The 21223-nt window shown below is 35.7% G+C and overlaps 1 protein-coding gene across 1 annotated transcript in view; it reads right to left on the bottom strand.

Annotated features, from left to right (window-relative positions):
* Positions 1–21223, bottom strand: part of LOC135607071 (mediator of RNA polymerase II transcription subunit 23-like) — a 32377-nt gene that overhangs the window by 5916 nt on the left and 5238 nt on the right. The window contains exons 7-17 of the mRNA XM_065098564.1: positions 20748–20965; positions 19833–20046; positions 17721–18007; positions 15645–15728; positions 12041–12135; positions 8859–9021; positions 8521–8766; positions 6706–6876; positions 6503–6616; positions 6288–6413; positions 4509–4654 (exon numbers count right to left, since the gene is read on the bottom strand). Of these exons, the coding sequence (XP_064954636.1) occupies positions 4509–4654; positions 6288–6413; positions 6503–6616; positions 6706–6876; positions 8521–8766; positions 8859–9021; positions 12041–12135; positions 15645–15728; positions 17721–18007; positions 19833–20046; positions 20748–20965 (1864 nt within the window). The remainder of the gene's footprint in view (positions 1–4508; positions 4655–6287; positions 6414–6502; positions 6617–6705; positions 6877–8520; positions 8767–8858; positions 9022–12040; positions 12136–15644; positions 15729–17720; positions 18008–19832; positions 20047–20747; positions 20966–21223) is intronic.

The raw sequence follows: 21223 nt of genomic DNA, 5'->3' as shown, positions 1-21223 counted from the left end.
AGCGGTTGCGAGCAGTGACAACGATGAGTAGCGAGCGCGGAAGCGGCAGCGGAAACGAGTAGGGTTAGCCGGTTAGGGTTGGGCAGCGACAACTGATATCGATTTTAGTTGGTTCGATTGAACCAACTAACCACTGGAGACCGAACCAAACCTAAAATCTTGGTTCGGTCGCCTGGTTTAACACAGGCGCTCGCCCGAAGCGCCCAGCGCCTGAGCTCAGGTGAGCGCCTAGGCGACGCTCTTTGAAGCGCACCGCCTGGAAGTTTAGCGAGGCGCTCGGGCCTCGCCTCGCCTCGCCTCGCTCGAGCGCCTTTTTAAATCACTATCTTGGACATTTCGTAACAACATACCACCACAAACCTAGCTTGTGTTGTTGATGTTACTGTTTTCATTCTAGTCCTAAAATGCAAAGAAGCATAACCCAAAAACAATTCAATTGAGCCTCAGGATACTGGGTCACTAGTTGGACCAATAGACCAATTGGTCGGACCGAATGTTTGACTAAAAAAATATATAAGATATATATGTAGCATTATAAAATATTTTTTAAAATCTAAAGCAATAAAATTATAAAATAAGATAAAAGATAGCATAAACAAATATAAGTATGACCTTTAACCAAATTAAAAAATCCAAATTAGAGAAAGACCTTGCCGAAGGGAGAGAAGCAACCATGGGTAGATAAGTGACTAGAGTACAATGTGTGTGAAGATCAGAGGGAGGGGTGTTTGGAGGGAGAGGGTTGGTGGGACGAAGAGGTGCACAGGAGAAAAGGGTGAAAGAGAAGGGCAGGTGGAGAGAATGGTAGCCGGAGGGGGAGTGCTAGAGGGAGAGGGGTAGCGGGGAAGGAAGGGATGGATGGAGAGTCATGACCATATGAGGAAAGAGAAAGGCCAATTGGCTCCTGGACAAGAGCACTTCCTTTCTCCCCTCAATCCTAATTTTAGATTGACTTAAATACACTGAAAACAAATAATAAGAAGATTTAAATGCAGAAATTCAAAGTAGCTTTGAAAATGATACAAAAGCAGGCTGATTCTATTTGACTTGACCTATCATATGGATTATCCAAAAAACTAGTTATGTCAGCCAGTTCATTCAGTTTTTTTTTTTTTAATTATCTAGGAAGCGGACCAGAACTGTGAATGGTCCAGTTTCCAATGTTTCCAATCCAATCATATAGACCTTCAATTTTTTTAACTATACAAAGAAATGTCACTTGACCTAACCTCTTATGTGAATCCTTCATGGATCAACACTAACTGGAAATGCCCTCATACCTCTCAGAAATTCAGCATGCTTTCAAAATATTCAACAAATTATTGAAGCGGACATGCTAACTTGAGGGCTTCCAATTTCTATGTAGTGACTTCTCTTTTCCACTAAAGTTCCATACATTACGTAGCTGGGACACCATGTAGCCTGTCAATAGTTCTACTTAAATATTCATATCTTTAATTTACTATTCACAATGCAATGCATCAAAGGATAAATAGTCTTTCTGTCTGCTATCATAAAGACAGTTTAATCATTTAGCTCCTCATCCTTGAAGCTTCATCGGATTCAATCAAAGAATGAAGGGCCCGTGAATATGATGGCACTACCTAAAGTAAAAATACCTAGACAAGTCTACATTTCTTCGGCTTTTACACTACATTGTTCAATGATTTTCAAGGCATCCATAGTGCAAAAGATGAGATACCAAGGTTTTCCCATAACTATAATACTATTTACTAATTCAGGCAAACATGCACCTATTACCTTTGTTCCACGAAATAGGTTCTTTATATCAGAAGCAAAAGCTATCATCTTCCTAAAGAACTACCATTGAACACCATCCTTTACAACCTTCTATGATGCAGAGCTACATGATCACCCACAGTGTGCACCTCTTTATCACAATCTAAGACCCCAAATAACTCCATTGATCCTTGATTAACATAGAATCTATTATTTTTCTACGACCTTATTCACTTGACATGGATACCCATACAATATTTGTATCTCAATCATTACCACAGAATCTCAACTAGGAGATAACGATCAGATGCATAAACCAATCGGAATGTGCCCCTTAGATAAATCTTTATGCACATAAGACTTTTGCAACTACAACCTAGTATTATATAGTAAATGTGTTTGAGAAAACTTTAACTTCTTCAGAATAATTGATTTACATTGGTGATCTATAGATCACCAATTCCCTACATTTTACTCAGACATAAAACTATTATTTAAAACTTCAGTTTCAGCCTAGAATTATGGGAAGTACACAACTAAGATCACAAATGATGCTATTTATATTCGAATGATGTCATGATGGGTACTATTAGCTAAAAATTATCTTCTCAACTTTTTTCCAATTTGTAGCACAAAACTTTTTTGTAACTATTGAAACCACTATAATGGTCTCCACAAGACAAAGTGATAGTAAGGAACAAATTGAAATTTTTTTTTAATATCTTCATTTGTCCATGGAGTTCGTGCAACATATATGGGATAGAATTCTCACTAATCCAATTATTCTCTGATTTGGACCCACATGGTATCCTAGTAATGCACTAAACTTTAACGTATTCTCATCCCAGTATTAGACAAGATCTTAGATACTATACAAGTTAGGTAAGTGCCTATCTTCCCTCAGTATTGTCTAATAATGGAGCTCGTGCACGAAGCATCTACCCTCTTCCCATTTACACATGTCTCAAAAGTATCCATTGATTTTGACTATGTTATGGGTGATAACATAGTCAAAGGAATCATTTTACATTAGCATCTTTTTGAAAGACATGTCCCTTCTAGTTAGAAGCTGCTGTAGTGGAACTGAGTCTAAACTAACATGAACAAAAGAAAAAATCATTTACAACAAGAACAAGGAGATCTGTGAATTAGTGTAGGGATAAAGAAATGTCCAAACTGGGAGTTATACAGTGCAGGTGCATCTGAAAAACTACTATGCATAGCAGGCTTGCCCCCTTCCATCACAAAGACCCATATAAAGTGCTAAAGTGCCAAATTGATGCTCATAAGATGGAGCTTGCTAAACAAGAGGTCAGATAAACAAACATGGTTATTCCCAGTTAACATACACACTGTTCATCTAACAAATATTTCGCCCTTTCATTCACCATCTAGAGGTCTAATAACTGTATTTGTTGATATTGAGCAATCTTTGATGTAAATAATTAGAATAAGATTCATTTCTGGATGTAATCATGTCAATCATTTGACATATTATCACATCATTACCCAAGAGTTGGCTTATGCTTCGATATGAAACAACATGGAAAAGACACTACAAGTATTTATTAAACGCATTTAATCATTAATGGACCCAAATATTACCACCAATATGGTCTTGGTCCATGTGATATATGGCAATATCCAAAGAAGCTCAGAATAATGCTGAACAAACTCATTTCATAAAGATCTTCAATTGAGACATGAGCTTAAATGAGGTTTTGAAGTAAATATTAGCCAAAAAGCATTAGAAAAGTTTAATAATTGTACAGCTATTATCATCCAATTCATATAAAAGAAAGGCAACGAACTGTCACGGACAAAATTCTAAACAGGATGTTTGATGTAATGCTTGTGTATGTCCGTATCTTTTGGTTTGTTCCTGCTTTGCACAGCATGTAAAGGGACAGTCGAAGACTTAACTACCCCATTTTAGTTGGGTTTGGTGGCCGTTTTAGGCTTGTAAATAAAGGTTGTGTCATGTGAATACTTGTGAAAGATATTCGGTCTGTAGTGGACCATTTTGACCCTTTGTTGTGCAACCATTCAGAGCTTGTAAAGTGTGTTTGTAATTTGCATTAACTATGAAGTGTTTTCGGAAATGTTTGCTTGTGGATCCCGAGTGAGGCGCTTTCTCTAACCCATTTTCTTTTTTGTAGGTCCTGAGAGACCATGGGAGGTTTCAGGGATGTTGACCTTTGCGGACGGACATGCAAGGGTGCCGCACGATTTAGGCAAAACCAACTAAGTCAGTGACAGAACGCCAACTTAAGCTGAACCGGTTAACTTGGTGTATGCAAAGCCAAGGATATAAATTGATGGCACAGCATCTGGGTTTCAAAAGAAACATACTTATGATGTTCATAAAAGCAGAGCAGGGATTTAGCAAGTGTGGTATTCTTAAGTTTTATGGCAAACGATATACGCAGAAGAAAGGAAACCAATGTAGTGAAATTCGTACTGTAGTATGCAGCAGCAATCCTCAAATAATTAGAAAATGCCAGTATAATGACTAAACCTAACAACTCATACCAAATTATCCATATTGACAGTGGCCTACCTCTCTCTGCTCCAATACTTGGGTCTAGAACAGGCCCAAAGAAGTCGGTAATGGGATATTCAAAAAGGTTTAATTTGTGAAAATATCCCTTCAATTTTGGAAAATAAGAACCTCACACTCACATAAATATATCAATCAGAAGACTAAATTTAGAAAATTGACCTATGAAGTATGCAAGCACCGGAACTTCCTCTAGAGTAAGTCTTACCGATCCTTCCAGGAAAGATGGTTTCCAAGAGCTTTTTGAAGTTCAACTCTTTTTGGAGGTTGATTATGGGCCCAATGTTCAGAAGAATGATTGGTGCAGAACACTCTAATCCTTTGCTGAAGCTCAGGCTTGTCAAGCAGATTTATCTGAGTCAAATAAATTACAAAATCATTTAGGAAAATGTACCTGATAAGTGGCCTTCACGTCAAACAAAAATCACAAAACAGTTGCATGTATGGGACTTTAAAAATGCATGACCAAGAAGCATGATAGATTGGAGTATGATTTTCAATTGATAGTTTTGATTTGGGTTTTTTTATTGCACTAAGTATTTGGTTGGGCTATTAGGAGATTAAGTAATTCCTTTTGCTAAAGGAGAGTTTTCCTGTCATCTGGAGAAATAGTCAAGCATTATCAAGTCTGGCTCGGATGACTTAATTTATTCTTGAATTCATTTCCAATTATTTTAATGTTCCTGAATCAGAGTTAATAAATCTAAATGTTTTTATCTATTTTCTAGTACAATTCAGATATGGATTGACATCCCAACATTCGGTATGAATTATCATCCGAACCAAGAGAAAGGGGAAGACAAGAGGGGAGGAGGAAGAAGGAAGGAAGACCAACAGATGAGGAGGAAAAGGTGGAGTGAAGTATAAATAACTGTATCTACAGAACATCACAATCCAATGTTCCACATCACAGATTAACATGCGTAAATAATTGTATGATGATGCTATAACATGTCTGAGTGAACCCATATCTTAGAAGCAAGAATCCTATCATTTAAGATTAAAGCTTGACTACTACCATATCTTCCCCATCATCTAGGTGTACTAGAAGGCTAGAAGCATATTTTCCCAATTTGACCAAATCTGTCCATGTTCTCTCCTCCCTGCCATTAGCATTAAGCAAAATTTCTATTCTCAAGTTAAGAAGATCGATAGTAGATTGAAACTGACATGTAATGTTAAAAGATGAATACTGCGTACTCAAATGTTAACTGAACTGATTTATTATAGGATAAATTAAAGATTGACCCTATTGCCCAAGAGCATGTACAGTTTTTGTATGGGCTAAGGAGGGATTGGGTCAGATCAATCTTGTTTGTCACCTTTGTATCAAGCTGAGATGCAAAATGTAGGATATAACTCTTAACCAAAAATGATAAATAAGTATCTTGAGGTTTAAACCTAATCCAGCATGCATATCAGTATAATAACAGGAAAAGTGAAGCTTTGACTGACTTGACCAGCCCATACAAATTCAAATTGAACACCCTAGACATGATTAACCTATCAGTTAATGTCATCTGATTAAATTAGGGGATGAACCAAACATGCTTTGAATAACACAAGAAAAATAAGACACCCTTACACATTCAATTGATCACCTATGAAGTCAATTTCGTTGGTCACATCCAGACACAACTTGAACCTGGACAATCATTCATGAACTTAACAAATTCAATGTGATCTGGATAATCTTATGTTCAGTCTGGATCGTCAGGTTGATTGCTTGCATTAAGACTTGCCGCCCCTAACATGGACCAAGAATTATGATATAATGAAATGGGGATTGATGGTCAACCAAGATCATTTTTGGCCATTTTACTCTAGATGGTGAGATTTCATTACATGTTATAATTCAAAAATATATCGCAAAAAATAAATCCTATATTAAAGTTTCATTTACTAACAAATTTCTTCATTTATCAAGGCAATCATGTCATGATCTTCAATTTAATAACATAAACAAGAAGTATTCCAGGAAACATACCACAATGCGCAGAGCATAAGGGTCATCATCTCGGTCAATAAGAGCTAGAAGTAGAATGTCCAAAGGAAGTAGCTCGTGTGTCCAAATAAAAAAGGAAAAATTTGCAATTGCTTTCGATAGAAGATCCTGCAGCAGATTTAGATCCCAACAAACATGATTACACATTATCAAAATTTTGAAAAGCAGATGATTTTTTATTTATAAAAAGAGTGAACCTGTGCAGGATGTCCATGTTTCAACTCGATCTGTATATGATGAAGAAGCACATCCACCATTGTGTATATATTAGATGTCACTTCTTCAGGTGACAGTTCTCTCAAGACACGTCCCTGTATCCAAACAGATTTGAGTTCCAAGTAGGAAAATATAGACGAGCATGTATAAATAATTATTATAGAAAGATGAAATTGGATCGCACGAGATTGGTACTATTGATGCTCTCTGGCTGACCATTCATAAGCATCCAAGCCCCAGCACAGAGATACTGACGATGCTGAGGAAAGCTATGACCAAGGTAAGTCGTAACATAAGTAGGATCAGCAGAGGGTGAGAGAAGCTGAGTGCATTGATTGATAACTGTAGACTCTGCCTGATGTAAAATAAAAGGTAATAACAAATCAGAATCACAAGATAACGAAAAGAGCATTTAACTCAAACAATAATTTGACTTCCAGTAACCAAATATAATGAAATGACTATTGTATATCCATACACATTTCATTAAAACATTAGCTCATCCTTTTTACTATAATATTGCATTTGTACTAGTTCCATCAACAGGATTTTGTATTCCAGCTCATTTTAAAGTAATCATTGATTTTTGGATGTTCTTTCCAAATAATTTATATGGGGATATAAATATTTGTTTGATAAGAACATGGAATTGCAACATACATAGAGTCAATTTTTTATTGGAATAAGAGCTAAATTAACCTAAAAGAACTTTATGTATATAGGATCTTTCTACATGGCAGAATATGTTCATTGGTACATCATAAATTCCTTATCTAAGGTAGACCAGTAGATGATCAAGGTTTATGTTTCACTCCAACAACCAACATATTCTACGAGAACTACTATCAGTTTTCTTTTTCAACCTTTCTACTTCAATGAGTATATTTGCAAAGCTGGAATTCTCTGTATCATTATTTTAGTTTTAAGTGGGCTGAACCGTAACTTAATAACCATGGAAATTTCCATGTATAAGGCTTTCTCCAGAGATTAGCAAAATTAATTCTTCCCAACAGAAAATTTTAGAACAGATAAAGCTCCTCAAAGAGCAATTCTAGCATCTAAATTTTTATCTCATTTCATCTTGGAGATACTATAGTCATGGTCACTTGCTTAGGTGCCTAAGCAAGATCTGTTGCTCGTTGCCTTCAAAATAAGCCCAGCAAAGGGGTAGTTAGAATGGATGTTTTCAACTCTAGAGGGGCCTGGCCACCATCATACCACCAGATTTCCTGCCTGCACCTACCCATGTGCCTCCTAAAATTCCCTTAACCAGGTTAATCTTACCCTAAATACCATTGTGGATAATTTTACTTCATAAATGGATTATGAACAATGCAGAGTGAAAGCTTTTTCACCAAATGTTAAAAATTGTATAACTCCAGTCTTTACTCAAGCACCTAGACATCAAGATTTTGACTTGATTTAAGTATCAAGTTCGTACAACAACTTTTATCTCAACGAATTACATTTTGACCTCATCAAATTATATAGTTTTGTCGCTTACCTTCCCAGATAATCTATCCAGATGTAAAGATATATACCTTGAAGGTGTGATTATCAATAACAAAAGACCATCGTTACTGAAATCGATTTTTCAAGTCATAAAATTGTCTAGTAGCAAATATTTCTTTAACAATATCTGATTATAAGTTATTAAGTGGTAATATGAATAGAAATTTGCTATTTTAGGTACAATAGTGCCTAAGGGACCCAACAAATACTTAACTGGGATCATGGGATCCAATTCTTTTGCCATATTGTTACATTTTGAACCATTGAATGGATCAACTCGAGAACAATTGAATGATAACAGAATTATCAAAAATTGTCATTCCTTATTTCAATTTAACAATATACCAATAGTTCATTAAAAGTCTAAAATATGTAATAAAATTCAATTTAAATACACGCAGATGGCTAATAAAAATCAGAAATGAAACTCAGGTGCACAAAAAAAAACCCAAACAAACAAGGGAAAATTCAAGATGAAATAGCATACCTGTTGCCATGCTTGGATAGTATGTCCCCTTTTGTCCATCCTTCCCATCAAAAATTCTCGAATAGTTGGAGGGAAATAACGTAAAGTCTTCTGGGACCATGTATGTTGACTAGTGGCCATAATCTGTTCGAGCAAGGGCTGAAGGTAAAGCGTGTGTTCAACCTCAGCAACTCCACGTGTCTTAATGGTGATAGCTAAGCTAATTATTGTAATCCTATTAAGTGTCTCAGTGAAATCAGTTGGACCCTGTAAGAACCAGCCTTACTAAGGAAAGATATGGTTTATTAACATTTATCTAAAGGTATTAATAGCAGTAAGTTGAACAAAGTTGGTTAAACCTTTATTTCTTTCTTCACCAGAAAAAAATCTCGTATTGAGAGAATCAGATTCATGCATAAATTTTCAGCCAGTCTAAAAAGGCGATGTTCCCCACGCTTTCCCTTTATCATAGAGATTATCTTTGTAACATCATACATCAATGCCTTGCTCTTGCCATGATACCTTAAACAATACACACCAACATGATCACAATACAGTTTCAATAAAAAGTTAAGAGGAAGTGACTTATATTGAACCAATGAACAGATGACTATTAAAAATTAAGACTCAAAAGGGTGAATAATGCCGCCAAGCAGAAATCATAAGTCACCATCACCAACATTGTCATCAGCAGCTTATCCAAGAATGTTATTCAATTCGTTATGTAATCCCAGATTAAAAAGGCATCAGCAGAAATTTGAACAGATCCTTGTCATGGGCTAGCAGGCCAAAGTCAATCCTATAAAGTTGAGGCCAAATACCTGGCATAAACAAGTTTACGCACAAGAGGGTCTTGCCATAAAGACAAAGTCTCATTGATAGTTAGGAAGATCAACTTATTAAGTGCAGTTTAAGATCAAGCAACAGACAACCCTCTCAAGTTACCAAATAATTGATAGTTCAAAAGATGTAACCTATTAACTGCAGTTTAAGCTCATGCAAAAGATAAACCTCTTAAATTGCAAATACTTGGAAAGAGTGAACTAAGTGATTGTGAAAATATTGGTAAATTATATAGGCATTCATATATAATGCATAAAGGACTAGAACTCTGTTCCAATCCTTATATATGTAGTTAGTATGCTTTCAAAACTTCACCAATTGTTAGTTTGGTTTGTGCATTTATGATATTAAAATTCTACAATCGATAGTTAGTTTGGATAAATTTCCAATTTCTGCTATGTCACAATGTCCCACGCAGCAGCCCTGGCTTGCAATGGGAATAACAAGAAAAAAGTAGCAAAGTACCTAGCTGAATATCCAGAATAACTGTTTCCAATCATTTTGGTTTATTATATAGTGCTGGTTTATATCTTATTTGACAAACATGAATATATTTATCAATGTCAATTTTTAACTAATTGATATATGTTTATTGATTAGAATTTCTTGAAACTGTTACGTTTTGCAAAAATGTACATGCATGTGTTTGTGTGCTAGTTTAATTAAATCCAGTGCAGATGTTCTATATAAGTCGTAAAAAAGATTAGATTTAGCTTCACAGAAATTTAAAGGTTCCAGAACAGCTATCTTTGATGCATGGATTTGAAATAGAAAGAACTAAATACTCAGATCAATTTTTTACTCCTTCCACAGAAGAGATACAGTAAAGATAAGACAAAAAGAGGGTGGTAGAATAGTTTTCTCTGTGTTTTTCCATGTTCACACTGTTCATCTGTCACTTTATCCAAATATTCTAATGTATAATTATCTCATTTAAAACTGCAAAACAAAATAAACCAAATGCTCCAAGGAACATATATCTAATTAACAGAACTCAATACCATCCATATCAATGTGTACAGACCACTATTTACTAGTCTGACGAAGGATTGATACCGGACAGCATAACATGAACTGGTCAATTTTCATTCTATCAGGTTTGCCTTTTTGGGTACCGGACTGATTTTGGCAATCTGCGAGAACGGTATGTACCGGTCTGTACTGGTATAACAACACATGGGATGCCAGAACGTACCAATGTTTCGACGAGGAAGAAAAAGAGGGTGAAGAGGAAAGGGCGATGGAGGAACAAAGGAGGAAGGAGAAAGGAAGGGAGAACAAGAAAGAAGTAGAGGAGGAGAAGAAGTGCAACGGCAGCGTACCTGGGAAGAAGCAGCAGCATTGAACCGAAAGCGGCAGCATCACAGTGGCGAAGAGGCTAAGCTTTTGTAGCATCACAGCAGTGAAGAGGCAACAACGAGGGCTGCGGCATCATACACAAGAAGAGGGTTTGCATCCGTGAGCCCTAATTTGCTTTTTATTTCTTTTTTAACATTGAAATGGACTGGGGCCCACCACTTTTTGATTTTTTTTTTATATTTTCATTGGACCGCCTGAAACAGAGGTGGTCCGTGTATCGGTCCATGCTCGGACCAGTACATACCGCCCATAAAATGCTCTTTCGGGTGGTAAAACAATCACAGCATTTTATTATTACTCGTATTCAGTGATGGCAGGTGGTGGTATCAATCATAAACTGCCTAGCACAGTAGTACCAAAGCTGTCTATAAAGGAACCAAGATGGGAATCTGTGCTGTACTGCCCAAAACAGTATGGTTTGGGCAGTACACCCTGGTCCGACCGTGGACCAATACACGGACCACTTCGGGCAGTCTACATTAAAATAAAAAAAAAATCAAAAAGTGGTGGGCCCCAATCCATCTCAGCGTTAAAAAAAAAGCATATTAGGGCTCTTCGCACGTACGAAGTCGTGGCACTGCCTCTTCGCCACTGCGATGTTGCAACGGTGTCGTCTCTTGGCTGCTTCGCCGCTGCAGCGACGCTACCTCTTCGCTGATTTGCCACTGTGATGCTGCAGTGGCACTGCCTCTTCATCGCTTCACTATTACGATGCTGCAGCAACACTGCCTCTTCGCCGCTTCGTCATTGCAATGCTACAATGGCACCACCTCTTCGTCGCTGTGATGCTACAGTCTCCCTTCAACACCGTCACTGCTTCCCAGGTATTGCTGCACTTTTTCTCCTCCTTTTCTTTCTTCTTCTTCCTTCTTCCTTGTCTGTTCCTCCACCAGACCTTCCTCTTCAACCTCTTTTTCTTCCTCGTCAAAACATCGATACACACCAGCGTACCATGTGTTGGTACACCGGTACGGAGCAGCATGTGTCATGCAGCCGGCTGACCAACACTCTAGCTCGGACCGGAAGTCAAACCTTGCTCATACTCATGACAATTGTTCCCATCTTCGGGAACCCATCTGATCGAGTAGTACTTAATATAATAAAGTATAAGATTACATCTTGAGGCAAGATAAATGTATAGTATCCCGGTATATGCCAGTCATCACACATGACTTAAGATAATGTCAGTTCATGCTATTAAATTACTTGTTAATGTCCACTCAACAATGTGCGCAAATGATTCATACTAAATAATAATTGAGTTGTTGCAGTGAGACGTAATATACTAAAATTAGCATTGGTAGTAGACTGTTTTATACAAAGGAGGCAGTTGTAGCACCTGTATAGAGGAAGTAGTCTGTAGTTTAATATCTCCAGGAGCAATAAAGACACACCATTCTTGCTTAAAATAGATGGAGATCGTTGTGTCAAAGTCTATAGATAAAAGAACAAACACAGAAGTTACATAAAAATGGAGGAATTACTATGTCATGTGGTATGGTAAAAACTTACAGTGGATTTATCAAGGAACTAATATAGATCGAACAGGAATTCCAGAATATTTTTATAAATCAAACAAGAAAGATGACTCAAATTTGCAAAATTTCTAATAAAAGCTTTAAATAAAATTTCAAACACTTCAAAAGCAACTAAGAACTAGTTTTCAGATCCAGAAAGTGAGATTAAGTTGATCTATTTGTTTCAACCAAGAAGGCCTCAGGAAAGTGTCAACAATGGTAGATAATCAATTAAGTTGTGAAAATTATCACCACATTCTTATCATTAGATTTGAACAAAAAATGACTCCCTAGTTTCATATATGCTAAAATTATGGTACTCAATTTACAGAACAAGGCAAAACACAAAGAAATTTTTTTAGTTAAAGAGAAAAATAGTAGTCATTCATCTTAGTTTAAGACAAATCCATATACCATATGTCTATGCTTAGCAAGGATTTTAACCACTCAGGAAATATCCTTATTATGTCATAATTCCATCTTTTAATACAAATGGTGAAACAATATAGCCAAATGAATCACAAATTACACAAAAACCTGTGAACATGCTGAGATTTAAAGCATATAAATTATATAAATTAAATAAATAGACCTATCACAAAATTCAATTTGTAATAAGAACTAAAACAAATTCATCAAGACAGAATAATATTTTAGTTAAGATTACCGATACAGATTTAGTAACATTAGAAGTCTCATTTTAAGCAAATAATATACAAGTTCAAATCAAGTTTAAACCCAGTCAGACTTGTTCATACCAATTAGTATTTTATCAGTTTGGTCACAGAATTGATACTCCAACCATGACAAACCAAGTGCAAATCAACCAGGTGCAAACTGGTAAGCATACGTGTATCAAACAGTAAGCCTACAGCCCAGTATCCAAAGTCAACCCATCGTCCCATCCCTCCTGCCCATTTTCTCACCAACAGCAACCACCACCTTTTTCTTTACTCCGGAGTCTCACTCAAATCTTCCTCTCAACCAAATCAAGCTTCAGTCTCAACTAAATAAACTTTCATTCTATAGAATCTAGGTCATATTCTACAAAGCAAGGTAAATTTGAAGCTAAACTTGAAAATTTTTGGTTAATTTTACTCTTGAAGCCTTGATTATAAATCACTTTTTTGTGCTTATTAATACTTTTGTTGTTGATTTCATGCTTGAATTCATGCTTATTTCTACAGAAGTAAGATCCATTCTAGTTTAGACCAATGAATGCCTAACCCAGTGTTAAAAATGAGAAAGAAACCACTATCTGCCAGAAAGCCAGAGTGGACCACACTGTATCAACCATGGCTTGACAAATCTGGCAGAAATCTAGCGGAACGGTACATGCCAGTCCACCCGTGACCAGATTGCTCAGTAAACCCTGTGAACCGGGTTTGCTACGCAACCAATAACGGTAATGGGCCTGGACCAACCGCCTCTTCTCTCTCACATGTGTTTGTTGTCTGCGCCTGCATCAGGCTTATCTCTCATGCACATCCGCTGCCACCCACTGGCCCCGTATCATCAGTACTCCTCTTCCTCCTTTGCTGCCTCCTTCCTTTTCTTTGATGTCACCTCCTTCTCTTCTTCTCCTCCTCCATCATTGTTTCCTACCCTGCTCTTTTTCAACACCTTCTCTATCTATGCCATAGGCCAGTATGGATCCAGTACCCATATGCATCTTACTTTGGAACTGATTACAAACTTGTCCAAGTTTGCCAATTCTGCTTTCAGCATAAGAAGGAAATTTGTAAATTAATCTATTCAGTTTCACTCACACTTAAATGCCATATCTCTCTCAAGGTTGGTAATTATTAAACGGGCAAGCAGTTGCAGAACATTGTAAACGGCGGCAAATAATGGTCAGCCTACTGCTACTACTTCTCAGCTCAATGAATTCTCTCCTACATTGTTCACTCTTGTTTAAACCAGTGAATGACTTTTTCAACCGTACTGGTACAAAATGGGCTGTACATACCAGTCCCAGCATAAACCAGTATGCGTACCGACCCATTTCGAACCATCCGGTCCAACCCATTAAAAAGGTAAAAAGAACTTAAAAGTTCTCCTACAATTAGGGCTCGCAAATGCTAGACCTCTCTCCATATCGGCCCATGTTTCACAAGCCCGGAATTGCCATTGCCATCCGACGCTGCATACTACCGACCATTGGTACTCTTCCTCCTCTTCTCCTCCTCCTCCTACACTGCTTCCTCTTCTTTCTCATTCCTTCCTCCTCCACCGCGTTCCACTTCTTCCTTCCTCTTCCACCACAGCCTCCTGTTCCTCCTCCTCCTTCCTCCACTGTCATCTATTCCTTCCTCTTTTCCTTCTTCTTCTTCGAATCATCAGTACATATCGATGTACCATGTGTCGGTACACATACCTGACCAGTCCATACCAGTCCACCAAGGACCAATACAGATCCGCTACCCGAAACAGCAATCCTTAGTTTAAAGAATCCCTAATCTATAAATTAGATAAATCCCACCAAGCAGTGGCAGGCAGCACTTACACCTTTCCGTTCAAATTACTGTACAGCTCATGTTCTACATTTGCTACAGTATCATTGCCTCTTCCCTGTCTTCAGTTAAGTATCTTTGTGCTTCCTTTGCAATATTTTAACATTTAGTTATAATTTAATTTCAGATAAATTCAAAGTAAATGGTATATAAGTTATCGTATATGCTGTCATAAACAAGTGTAACCGTACCACCAGCATTTCGTTGCTGCTTTTAAAAGATTGGCATAAACACAGCAACAGGAAATTATTAATTTTTTGCTATGTTAACTGATTATTTCATAATCTTTTTGGCAAGTTACAACAAAATTTTCAAAAGTTTTACTGGCAAAACTTAAAAGCAAGGTTCGCTGTACCGTTCCATACCGGCGTTTCGACCCGGGCTCGGTACGGTATGGTACCGGTGTACTGGGCAGTACATCAGGGCGTACCGAGCACTATAGTACTGTAGCTGTACCGGGCGATCTGCATACCGATAACCTGTCGGACCGGTACGTATCGCCCGGTATAGGCGGTACGCTTCGGTACGATAGACCTTGCTTAAAAGTATAAGTTGCACTTCACGTACACCTGGCAGCATATTTTCAATGGAGAAATAATTTGTTAACAAAAAGCTATCAGATGTTGCTAAACTAGTCTTTTGCCATGAAGAAAAGAGATACTTATATTATTCAATTTACAAAGATTAGTCATGCAACTTATAGCAAATAATTACTGGATCCAAACTTCAACTTCGAAATAATGTTGCTTATATGCATGTTAATCAGTTTTTTTAAAATTCAAAGAACAGTTAAGAACAGAAGGTAACAAATGGATGTCAGAAACAAGCATAGAAATTTTCAGGGTGACAACAGCACTCCATTTTTAAGTCAAAGATAGATGGCAAATAGACTAGAGAAGACACAAAAGGGTACCGTGAAATGAGGGCGAAATAACGAGTGAGGTGCAATAAGCAACAATCTGACATATGTTTCAACCATGGCAATGCTAGGGATGGCCTACAACAGAATGAAAGATGTCAATAACAATACATAGAAATTAAGTTTTTCAAATATCATAATTAAAAACTATGATAAATCATGGTTTATGCAGAATTAACAATAAAAATGATTCAACGGGATAAAAACTTTAAAAGTCTTTAAACTATAATTACAAAGAGATTGTCTAACAAGTTAATGAATTATAGCAACCACATATCAAACAGGACCCAAAATGAAAACTGAAGTATGAACAATTGCAAGCAATCTTTTAAATCTTGGATCTTTCATAGAAACCAGGAATTTAAAATTTCACCTTTAACAGATGTTACCATTTCTTTTTTCAGCACAAAAGTCTGAGGAGATAGGAACCAAGAGCGACAAGAATAAAAACAAAAAATCATCTTCAAATTTTTACAAATTTCTTTCTTGAGGAAAAGTTAAATTTGGAAAATAATCCCAAGTACCCTAGAGTCAAAACAGCAGGCAGTTGCAGATGTAAATTTCAAAAAAAAATATTAGAGATTATTTTTCCTTTTATAAAACTAATAGTCTTTCACAGAATCTAGTGCTTAAATATTACTTGCAGAGACAATAAGCACACAAGAAAGACATTCATGATTGAGTTTTCATGGACTGTTGTGGACATTTAAGAGTTTGACAACCATGAATCATTATCTAACTGAAATCTCGTTAACCTTTTCATGCACCTTAATAAATATAGAAGTTAAAGAGTTCACATAATCTTAAATCCTCTTCAACATATGGCTTCAAAGCAGGATTCATTTTCTTAGAATTGCAATATCACACTGCATAGAAACAAGACAATTTGAATTTATTATGAATAGCAAACAAGTCATTCACAAGGAAAAGATTCTAGAAATATATTTCAAAAAGCAACAACTACATATTAGTCAGCAAGTTCAAACGGTCATGCAAGTACAATTAATCATTTCCATATCCATTTTTCAATGCTTATATTTCTAATTAATATTGAATTGAGCTAGAACCCTATCAGAAGGATTTAAAATCCATCATATTACCTCAAAAACAAACCTGGAGACACCAAAACAAAGAGCAGCTCAATTGAATATGATCAATGATGTTAAAAAAATCATAAATAAAAATCATATTATTCATAGACCCTAACATATGCATTGAGTGGAGAAGAAATTAAGCTATTTTATGGACATAGAATAGAACCTGATTTGATCAACAATACATATTTAGATCACGGTCAATCTATTCAATCATTAATTAAAGCAGTCTAGATTATATTTGTCATGCATAAACATATTTTACACTGGTCTTTTTGTGTCACTTTTGATAAACATACAAATCATATCCAAATCACACGAATTTTAGTTTGAAAATTTTTTTAATGATGCAGATCACAAATGGGGTTAATCTTCAATTTGGAGATTCCACATTCAATTTTGAGGTAAAGGATTGATGTCTTAATCCTTACGATTAGATTTTATCCAAATTCTGCGTACTAGTTATCTGCAAAGTCTAGTTCTAGGAAATGCATTAATAAAAATTTAAAATATCATGTGCATTAATCACAAAACTATTCTTTAGTATGTAAATAGACAGGCTAGTACTGGTTGGAAAGGCTTTACCTAAAATCAGGGTGACTGGATTTTCTTCTCTAAATAATGTGAATCATTTCAAGACTTCAAAGAGTCTAAGTGATGATTCCAAGGTTATAGGTGATAAATGCACTCCATAAGAACCATTTTCAAACAAGGTTTTTGTTTTTCTACCTTTCTGACCTAAAACAAGTTATACTTACTGTAGCTTAGTGAAAATTTGATTTGAGAATTCAACTCTAACAAAATAAGGAAAATTGATCTCCATTCGATGTTTAACGAAAAGAACTAGCAATTACTTATTAGTTATTACTTGTTAGTACTACATTACAAATAGAATCCTGCACATGATCAATAACTATGGGAAGAAATATTACTTCAGAAGAAGATAAGCCAAGCAATATACATCATGTTGTCATACCTGGCCAAGAAATATGGTTTCTTCAAGCTGAAATGCAAGCTTTAGACATAAGTTGATTGACAAACCAGAAAGTAATGTCATTGACAGAGGAAAAGTTTCACGCATCATCATCATCCTATCATTGGACTGTACATTAGGTCCTTGTGAAATATCTGTTACTCCAGCTGATGTAAACCAGCTCATAACTGCTTCACAAGCTGGCTGAGCCATAGTAAATGAGAGAACCCAAAACATGCCCATTGATCGATCATCTAAACTCGTAAAATCCATCATACGATCCCCTGAAACTAAATATTGAGGAAAAAAACTATAAAAGATGTAAACTAAATAAAGTAGAATGAGAACTTATTTTGCATGTCTATATGATGGATTAAAAAATGCTGAAAAATGGTTCATATGTTGCATCGAACCTCCCAGTATTTTCTAATTTTGACAGATGAACTCATTGTTCAGGAAATCAATTAAGAATATCAGGTTATAAGCTGCTTCAATCAATAGAAAAGCATACAAATAGATAGTAAGATTTTTCATTTCGATAACAGATGACATAAAAAAGTTATGTCCATAATAGAATCATGACCAGCTACACAACATTAACATGGTAAATACAACAAAGAGAGCACCAAAGATTTACGCTCTATATCAGTATTAGTAGTAAGGTTTTTTAAATATATAAATTAAATATCTAGCTATATTCATGAAATAACAGATATTTTAAAGAAACAATCTGAGCAAAATTACAAATAATTTATGTCACAGGTTTTTGCTATTTTTTTTTTAAATATTCTACAAAATTGAAAGAATCGATATTAAACACAAGAGTGAGTAAAAACAAGAAAAAAGAAGAGAAGAAGGGAATAAAGGCATCCATAAAATGAAAAACTCAAAAGAATCACAGACAACTGAAGCAAATATAAAAGAACAAAGAGTTGCAATTTTAGCCCAAGAAGCAGGAGCATAATGTCTATTAATAATAAAGGGAGACCATAGAAGAAGCTGAACAGAGCGCAAGGTATGTATTTCAATTTTCAATAACTTCTTTGGAATCTCTATTTTGGCTGCAAAAAAATCCCAAAAAACTGGACCTTTTCTTTGGGTATTTGACCAGTGACACAAGTTACAGTGCTAAGTGATAACTATTCTGGCCCCAGCAACTAATTTGTGACCCTGAATCATAAGCCATATATTCCCACAAATTCCACCAACCCAATCTCCACAAGTTCAGAACAGCTTAATTTAATACAACTTAAATTAAAAACCTAAAGACAGAAATCCTCAAAATAATGATGAACATTAAAATCGTAAAGACAGAAATCTGTAGTCCAAGGTGGTTAAGACACAAATTGAATCATACCTAGATTTAAAAGACTCATTTGACATGTTAAATAAAAATAAGAATGTTACAGCAACCAGACCAAATCCTTTTCTACCTAAATGCAACTAGCAAAAGACAAGTTATTTTCCAATGCATATTTATATGACTCAAACTTTACATGGTTCATGGAGACATGCTTATAGTTCAACATCCATGTCTAAATCATTCCACAAATAGCATAATATTGTGCATTCACACCAACAATTCATATCATCAAACAATTTCAGGCTTTATCTCATACATCCAACAGATTGCCATTCAACTTTTATATAGATTAAACTGCAAATTTTCCAATGTTGCATGAGAGAAGTAACTCAAAAGAATTCTTGAAGTAGCTCGGGCCAGTTGCCTTCTGTACATTGTCTACAAAACCATGAGAGAATAAATATGGCTTAAACCTTCCTTATTAGCACCCTTCTCACAAATATTTGCCAATGACAAAAAATGAAAATTCCTCATTTGACTTCAACCTGTCATAAATGTTTCAGAAATCAAAAATAACTATAGATGAAAGACATCCTGATGATAGGTGTGGTTATGAAAGACAAAAAACTCATTTTATCTTCAAAACGTCACATGTAAAATAGACTTTAGGTGTACATATCATTCTCCAAGTCTTGCATACAGAAGATGAATAATCCTCGGAATAGAAGTACTAGAAAATAAAAGTGAATAACCATCAGTATTAGAAAAAAAAATTAATAAATTCATCCAAGCACACTTCTAAACAGAAGTACCTTTGATTACTTGCTTCCACCATTCATCTATTTGCTTTCCTTTCTGAAGCTGATCATTGTTAAGATATTCCCTAATTGAAGAGTTGAAAGACCAAATACGCAAAGTCTGACTGCTACTAATGAAATCCAAAAGAATTGACTGAGGACTGACATTATTTGGATCAATATTTTTTTCTTCTTTATGAAATGAAATGATCTTTTTTGTAGTTTCCACCTGACAAGAACCAGAAAAATATAAACCTAAAATATCGATGTAAATTAACAATAGCTGTTTTACAAAGATTTGAACGCTCAAGCAACACATAAAATGCTATATCCTACCATCTACATGTGAGCACTTCATTGTCCTTGAACCACACCTTTTTACCAAGACAATGCTGATCATGTGTCAAGGCATTTTGGCATTAACATTTCTAGATGGCCAGTAAAAGGCCAAAAGGCCAAAAATCATGCTGATTAACCTGACATATAATGGAAAAGATCGCTACAAGCCATGGAATAAAGTACTTGTACATGTCATTTCTGCTCCAAAGTAAATATACAACTAATTATAGGCAATAGTTAAAGAAAGCACAGTTAATTCTGTGTATGCCACATCATCCAAGATTTTATTGGTTTGATGTCGATAGCATGGTTCCATGGGCATAGGCATGACCTTATCTTTTCAACAATATGCCCAAGCAAGTGACTGAATATGAGCTAACATGGGCATACCAAAGGTTGGTTTCATTCAATGAGATGCAGAATGCCAGCAAGCACACTAAAATCTTAACTATAATTGTTGTATTAGAATTTAGAAGTAAAATATTTTTTAGAAAAGCAAAATAGATAACATAAAAATATAAGGAGACAAGCATTAACTCCTTTCAAGACTTAAAAAATACAGAGAACAACAGACTTATGCACAAAAACCACCTTCTTTGGGTCTGAACTCAATGTAGACATCACAATCTCAATGCGAATAATTTGCGCAAGCAGCCACGTCACATGATTACTGCGAAGAATCTGTTGGTCACCCTTTGTGACTCGAGAGGCAATCTTGTTAATAAAATCAAGAAAATCGATACATCCACTCTTCATAAGAAAGAAGAATATGTCGGCAAATATAAGCCACTCCTGCCAGCACTGTGTTTCTGCCAACGCCAAACAAGAACATGAAAACCACCAAAAAAAGTATGGATAGATATAGCATGTGCAAATAGCATAACTTGATAAAGAGACAGAACAAACTAATGAACTTGTGGCATAAAATATAAGGCACAGAAAGTCCTAACATATAACTAGCAACAAGTATATAAAGACATAAGATGCACAAAATCTAAACCAGATGCAGCATTTTTTATGGAAATACTGAAAAAACTAAATATATCTACTATTCAAGTTCTACTGTA

This window comes from Musa acuminata, chromosome BXJ2-3, assembly GCF_036884655.1.
Source record: "Musa acuminata AAA Group cultivar baxijiao chromosome BXJ2-3, Cavendish_Baxijiao_AAA, whole genome shotgun sequence".
Taxonomy (NCBI): Eukaryota; Viridiplantae; Streptophyta; class Magnoliopsida; order Zingiberales; family Musaceae; genus Musa; species Musa acuminata.
The sequence above is the reverse complement of the archived record's forward strand: the minus strand, read 5'-3'. Positions and strand labels throughout refer to the sequence as shown.